Source organism: Chrysoperla carnea, chromosome 1, assembly GCF_905475395.1.
Source record: "Chrysoperla carnea chromosome 1, inChrCarn1.1, whole genome shotgun sequence".
Taxonomy (NCBI): Eukaryota; Metazoa; Arthropoda; class Insecta; order Neuroptera; family Chrysopidae; genus Chrysoperla; species Chrysoperla carnea.
In genome coordinates, this window is record NC_058337.1 from 104,734,236 (window position 1) to 104,741,711 (window position 7,476).

The 7,476-nt window shown below is 27.1% G+C and overlaps 2 protein-coding genes across 2 annotated transcripts; one reads left to right on the forward strand and one right to left on the reverse strand.

Annotated features, from left to right (window-relative positions):
- Positions 1-928: 928 nt before the first annotated feature.
- Positions 929-1,992, forward strand: LOC123305681 (BRISC and BRCA1-A complex member 1-like). Its single transcript, XM_044887466.1, has one exon. It carries the CDS (start codon positions 980-982, stop codon positions 1,787-1,789), a length of 810 nt encoding a protein of 269 aa, XP_044743401.1. The 5' UTR covers positions 929-979; the 3' UTR covers positions 1,790-1,992.
- A 1,846-nt stretch (positions 1,993-3,838) lies between these two features.
- Positions 3,839-7,184, reverse strand: LOC123305093 (zinc finger protein 2-like). Its single transcript, XM_044886709.1, has 2 exons — positions 6,741-7,184; positions 3,839-5,041 (listed from the first exon to the last, which is right to left on the reverse strand). Exons 1-2 carry the CDS (start codon positions 6,879-6,881, stop codon positions 4,379-4,381), a joined length of 804 nt encoding a protein of 267 aa, XP_044742644.1. The 5' UTR covers positions 6,882-7,184; the 3' UTR covers positions 3,839-4,378.
- Between the last annotated feature and the right edge of the window lie 292 nt (positions 7,185-7,476).

Sequence of the window (7,476 nt, forward strand, 5' to 3'; positions counted from 1 at the left end):
TACCTCAATTTAAAAGTAGAGAAAAGTAAAGTGTTGTGTGAAAAATTGCCAAAGTCGTTCCAATACGAATACAGATTTGAGTTTTCATAATTTGCCTCAAGCAGGCAAATATTACATGAAAGTTGAAAATTATTTTGGTAATTTTAAGGAAATTGATGTCATAAAATTATGGCAGAAAACACTGCAATTAAAAAATATCTTACCAAGTCAAAAAGTGTGCTCACTTCATTTACTTATCAAGTAAGTACAATGTTTATAATGTATTATTGAACGAATATGTCTAAATCTAAAAAGATTACTGTGTTTTGACATCAAGAATACTTAAAGAGATATTTATTTTTCTACATCGATTTGATCAGGCTTTTCTTTTAAATTAGTTGTTTGAAAACAATATAACGTTAAACTAAGCACATCGTCTTCACTTTTGACTTGATTTTTTCTACATTTAATCACATAACCTGCTTTCAATAGTATTTCACCTTCAGTAAAATTACGATTACTTGGTTTTGTTTGTCTCCAACAACAAATTTCATTAATATTAATCATTCTCTTCTTGAAAAATTGCACAAAGAGGAAGATTATGTATTGCTATGTTATTTTTAAAATTTGTCACTTTATGTCAACCATGTTGTTTTAGCCCCGCCCACAGAATTTTTAAGTGGAATAAGATGTAAATTGGAGATTTCCTACTATCTATAGTTACCTGGGACATCCCGTATAAAGTTAAATTATATAAATTTTCAAATCTCTCAAATATTTTAATATTCTACTAAACCCCAACGATTATTTGCTATAATCGTGCTATTAAATGCCATTCTGCCATCTATGAATGATTTTTTAGTTCACCACACGTGCGTCATTTCAATTTTTTTGTCAAATTTGTCAAAATACACAAAAATTTGACGTAACGTTTAATTATTTTTTATCATAGAAAAATACTACTTTTTTTGTAATACAAGTTAAGTTTTCTGTATAAGTGATGAAAAACGATAAATTAACTGATAATATGGAGACACATAAAAATTTACCAAATTCAGCTCAAAACATTTTAGCAAGAGTAGCCATACCGGAAAAAATCATAATATGTTTAGATGTATGTAACAATGAATCAACGATACCGTTACAAGCGCTAAAAACTGCTGTCGAAATATTTTTACGTTTAAAAGCGCAAATTAATCCACGTCATGAATTTGCATTAATTACTCTAGAATCTACCAAGGCGAAATGGATACGAAATTTTTCAAATTTTCGAAATATTATTAAAGCTGTACAAGCGCTACAAACAGTTCCATTAGATGATACATCCGATGAAACGTTTAATTTAGATTCATTATTTGAAATGGCAACACAATGTATTGAAATACCACCATTTGATAATGAATCAGTGACACTATTATACCCACCGAATTATTTAGTACGAATTATTATCTTATACACTCGATCGAAATTTGTACCAACGATTAATGTTGGTGAATTATTGCAAAATCAATTAACATCTCCGTACTTGTTTATCGATACCGTTTGGATGCATGCAGAATCAAATGAAGAAAATAAAATCGAAGAGATATCGAAAGCTTTCAAATTTATTCAAGATAACGATAAATCATATTTTTTTGAGAGTGATTATAATGTAATTAAATTACAAAATATTATGGCGAAATTGTTAGCGCATCCATTACAAAGATCTTTACAAAATAGTGCCGATTTTAAATTTACTGAGATTAATGATGAAGTGAAAGAAATTAGTGGAGAAGAAGGGAGTGAAGAAGCTTTAAATATTTTTGCTTGATACTTATTTTAAATTTTTTAAAGTTTTATTTTTAAATATTTGTTTGTAAGTGATCGACGAAAGATTTTTTATTCAAGCTAGTTGGCTTTTTGTTCAAAATTATTATTATGGAACGACTGCACTCATCTCGTTAGAATAATTAGGGTGATCTACATGATTCATGAAATTTAAATTTGGTTCAAATGTTTTTCTTCCGTAACTTAAATGACTGGACATTTCAACTATACCATTATTTTAGTAATTAATATCTTTTTAATTACTAAAAATTAATTAATAAAAGTACAAATTCAGTGAGGGTATTTAAAAATTTCTAAAAAGGAAATTCAAATTTTTATACGGACGTGACATCATAGTACGGGCTTGTCAAATTTGTTGACATACTGTATGATATTAATTACTTACATTTTATATGATATTTCATTAAATTATACTATTCTACGGCTTTTTATTAGAAAACTTAATAATAACGAGTGAAAATTCTGTGTTGTAAATTCATTTTTTTAAAGTGTAAATTATACATTGAACTGTCACAAATTGACAGATCACGTACTTATACGTCATCAACAGAGAGCGCCAAAAAACTGCGTTTAAATATCTCAAAATTATAATGTATTTTAAATATTTTTTTACACTTAAATAAAGCATTTTTAAGCAGTATTTATATTTTTTACTTTGTTATAACGGTGTAAACAATGAATTAAAAATATAAAAAAAAATACATTAATATTCCCTATTGCAATAAATAAATTATCTTCAATTTAGTTTGAATTTAAATAACTTTTATTTTAACGAGAAGAATGCGATTAATCCGTTTATTAATAATTGTGTATATATATATAGTAATCTAGTTCACTTTAATGTTTCGTTTGTAGACGATAAGTATTTTTTTCGAATTCATTAGTCATATTTTAAATTATCAAATCAATATAAAATGTAATGTTATAAATTGAAAATATATTTTTTATTTGGATTTTTTCTGTTTGTACATTTTTTGATATTTATTCCGTTGAAAAAGGTTGAGCATATTTTGACATGGAAATTTTAATTGATTAGCGATTAATTCATAAAATGCGTGCGTAATTGGGAATTCTTACTGTATTATCTAATCGAGAATGAATAATTTGTTTTTGTAAAAAAATTTGCAGGCAAATTTTTTATCACTAGCAATTTTTTTGTTGAAAAATTTATCGGTTCGTTTTGCTTTGGTTAAAGTTTACACAGGAAAGTCGGATTAACTTTGGTGGCGGATTCTTGAATAGTATTAATTTCGAACAAAAATTACCCATGGTTTTCGATTAAGCTAAATATATTCCTGAAGATTGAAATAAAAATATTTTACATATTCGGAAACACATGCCATTTACAAAAGCAAATGTTTTATATTCAAATTAGACGCGTGAATTGTGAATGATGTTAGTGCAAATTTTTAACTTAACTATGAATTTCGAATAGTAGTATAATCCTCGAATTTAAAAATTTGGGAATTTCGATTATATTACATAGTGACAATGGGTGGGTACGGAGATTTTTAATTTATATGGATTTTTATTCATTTTGTTGTAATAAATTTTAATTAGCAATAGGCTTGGTAGGAAAGGTACTATCAACAAAATTATACAGGATATTTAATTATTTTTTTTAAAGGCTAACAACGTTGGAAAGTACAGAATTTCCGATTTAATAAAAAAAAATACTGTCAATAGTTTTACTAATTCGTCCAGTTGCCTTTAAAGGTCATTTTGAAATATTAGCAATCGTAAATTCCCCAGCCATTACTTAATTACATTTGGCTAGTATTTGCGTCATTGGTATGAAGGGTTTAAAAAAAATGTTTTTATAAAAAAAACATTCTGTTCTATTCTATTCTTAAATGAGACTTTTAAGGTTCTCTAACCTTGAATACACGAGACAAAAATGTTTAAATAAATAATTAATTTATTAAATAATAAAATTTTTCTATATGTATAAAATTAACAAAAACGCTTTACATAATTATAGCAAAAATAAATTACTCTATTAATTAATTTTAAAACAATAAAATTGGTCATTTATAATTCTATTAAAAATATAATAGACACCATAATTCCAAAAAAAATTCCACGGAATTATAAGTGTACTTACATGTCAATCTTTAAATTCTCTCTCAAAGGTGTAATTTAAGAAATTGACTTGAAAAATTTAGTATTTTTCGATTTGATTACGTTAAGTATCAAAATGTATATCATACATTACGTATTAATAAATAAGAACAGAAAAATCTGTTTACCATCAACTGAAATCTTATCAGTTTTCCAAAACCAGTCTTGTGAATAATATCACAATTTTCTTTAAACTAACGACAGTTTGAATAATTCTGCCATAATTTTAAGGTACATTAAGCGCATTTTTATAATATCGGCAAAAGCAAAAAATACTTCTGCCGTTTGGACTATAAGTATTCGATGACTTCTTCTATGAGAAAATTAATTTCCTTTTTAAAATAATGTATGCGGATCTTTTACGCAATGAAGAAATTTCCTCATTGTGATCAGCTTTTGATTCTGATCTCTGGTCCATGCGGAATTTATGCACCAACTTTTAATAATTAATTTAATTAGTTTGTGTTAGCTGTGCACGACATCGTTTATGTGCTGCTAATTTATCTTTACGATTGAATTTTTTATGACATTTTTCACATTCAAAAGGTAACTCTCCAGTATGAACTAGTCGATGGCGGTTTAAATTTGATGTATGTGCAAATTTCTTATGACACACATCACAAGAAAATGGCTGTTCGCCGGTATGTTTTCGCAAATGCTTATTAAAATCACCACGATGTGTAAATTTTTTTTCACAAAATTGACATTGAATAATTTTTGTTCTCTTTAATATTTTCATGGGTATTCCACCAGATGCGATTGATGTTGATGTTGATGGTAAATTTGTTTCTTCACTACTATTTGATGATGATAGACTAGAAGTTGATTTTTGCGATGATGTAGAAGGGAGTGGTGCTTCTTGAGATGTTGTCGAATCTTCTGGTTCATTTTTAATGAATAATAAATTTTCTGATGACGATTTATCCATTTCATCATCCAGTTCTGTTTTTATTTCTGTCTGTTGAATCATTATGTTGATTTGTTGATTGCTACGATGTAAATCTTTTAAGTACAATTGACCGTGATAATAGTCTTTAACTAATTTATAGTATGTGTCTAATCGTGATATGCACAATTCGCAAACTGATGTTGGTAAAGTATCGTGTTTTTTAACCTGGAGAAAAAAGGAAATTTTTTTAATTTAAAAAAATGCATCATTATTCTTAAAAGTAATATTTGATTTAACTTAATGGGGATATACCCTACTACTCATATAAAAATGATTCATCGATTTTTAATTTTGATTTTTGTAAAGTCATTCTTTGCAACATGAATCGAAATACTGGGAATTTTATGATTGTTTTTAGAACGTGATAACCTTTTATGTGCTATAGAATTGACTTCACAATTTTTTATCGGGAATTTTTTAATTCGGTAATTGTGCGTTTGTACTTTGAGTATTATAAAAGTTTGATTTCTAGACGTTGCTACACCAACTTACACCAAGGGTGTTGTGTCGGTTGCCTAAGTATATAGACTTTGGAGGCGATTGTATATCTTACGTAATCGTGTATTTATTTAGTAAAGTATATTCTTTTTAGCGCGTTGTTTATATCTTGGAAATGTTTTACATTAGAATTGTGTAAGTATCCAAAAAATTCGTAATCTGGTCACAATGTATAATTTATTCAAATTTAATTTGATAATAGTAATATTAGTTCTGTGTATGTTAAAAAGTGTACTAAATAATTTGGGTCTTAAATAGAATTTTGCCCTAGGCAATCTTCTTAATATTTAAAAAATTAGGAAAAAGACATTATTTAGAAAAAAATTCCCTTAAATTTAGTGAAATGTTACCGATCAACTCTGCTTCCCCTCGATATTTTTTGAAAAATATCGATATTTTTTTAAACAAATATTTTAATAAAAATAAAAATTTGGTCTGAATCTAGAGGATAAAATAAAATTCTGGCCTAAATCTCTCAACAAGAAGTGATACTTTATAATACCTAGAATTTGTTTTGTCTTTATGGATTTTCTCGAAAATAAATCTAAATTATATGTTTACCTAAAGTTGCAATACTATCAATAATCCATGCGAATGAATAAATCCAAGAAATAATCACTTGTTCTAAGATCTAATTCTACCATCGTGTGAAGATAATTAAAAAAAAATTAATGAATATAATTTAATTTATGTACACTCTGCGTCACAAAACCTGTGCAGATTTGGTGACGCAGAGATACTTTTCAACATTCATTCGAATCTTAAGAGATTCAATAAAGTTTGAGTATCTGTTTAGCATGTAATTTGTCGAAAAATATGTTTACGAAAGCAATACTAACGTTGTGGGATCGAATCTAGCTAGTGCAAGGATGCTTTATTTTAATAAACAAAAGATAAATTTCTCTTTTCAACATTCATTTTATCTTTTTAGAGGCCGAAAGACATTAACAGATGTATCCGTTTTATTAGTATCTGAATATCTAGTTATTTTTAAAATGAATCGATATGAGTTTAAAACTGTTACATAATGTATTATGTACGCAGGTAAAAACGATAATTTACGGAAGATATATATCGATTCGAAATTATTCAAAAACTTTAATATTAAATCAATTAGATACATTGTTAAGTTTCTATATATACATATACAATAAAAAAACACAATTAGCTTGAATGAAAACAACAAATTTTTCGCTCTCTCAAATCGTATAAAATTCAAATAAATTCTTAACATCGATAACAATGAAAAAAACAAATTTGTATACAATTATGTAACAAATTTAAAGAAGATAAATAAAATTTAAAAAGAGCAGTTAATCAAAGATTCACTTTTACCGAAAAAAAAAAATTTATTTTTAAAACTTACAGAAATTTTAAAACAATGCAGTAATTTCGGTTGTAAATTCCTTTGTAATCCTTCGTAACTGAACACTTGTATTAAACGTATTTTTGGCGATGGTAAATATGCACAAATTCGACAACGATCATTTGTATTCAAGTAAATCATTCTGAATGATTTTGATTTGACTATAAAAATATATTTATATTCAACAACACAAATTATTTAAATAAAATAATAACAAACACTTCAATTGTATATGTCCGTATCCGACAACAATTTATGAATGAGTAACATAAAATTGGAAACCACGCTTGTATAAATTGAGGGAGTCTCAGATAAAAAACAACAAATTCTGTGCGCGGGTACTCCTCTTTTTTCATAATACGCGGAATAATGGTTATTGACTGCTTGTGTTGATTTTCATGTTGATTACTTGATAACATAAGTTGTATGCTATGATGATCTTTCACTGGAACTGCTTTTGTGTATGCATATTTGAAAGTGTATACAAACTGATAGTCGGGGAATTACATGTTTTGGTGTTCCCCGTTTACAAGAGAACTTCTTAAGATAACAAGTATATCAGCCGAGCTTACATTCATTTAATTTTAATGTGATCGCAAACATTTTAAATTGTCCCAAAAAGAGAAAAGTGCAACCTCTGATGTGTTAGAGGCATAGACAGACCTAAGCTAGATGTAAGTAGAAGTATTAATAGAGGCGTTGGAGCTAGTTTCGAAATGATTCACAACGTTGCTGG

Coding starts and splice junctions, on each gene's coding strand:
- LOC123305681 (XM_044887466.1), top strand. CDS start 980: ATGAAAAACGATAAATTAACTGATAATATGGAGACACATAAAAATTTA.
- LOC123305093 (XM_044886709.1), bottom strand. CDS start 6,881: ATGATTTACTTGAATACAAATGATCGTTGTCGAATTTGTGCATATTTA. Junction 5,042..6,740: donor TGCATTGTTTTAAAATTTCT/GTAAGTTTTAAA, acceptor TTTTTTCTCCAG/GTTAAAAAACACGATACTTT.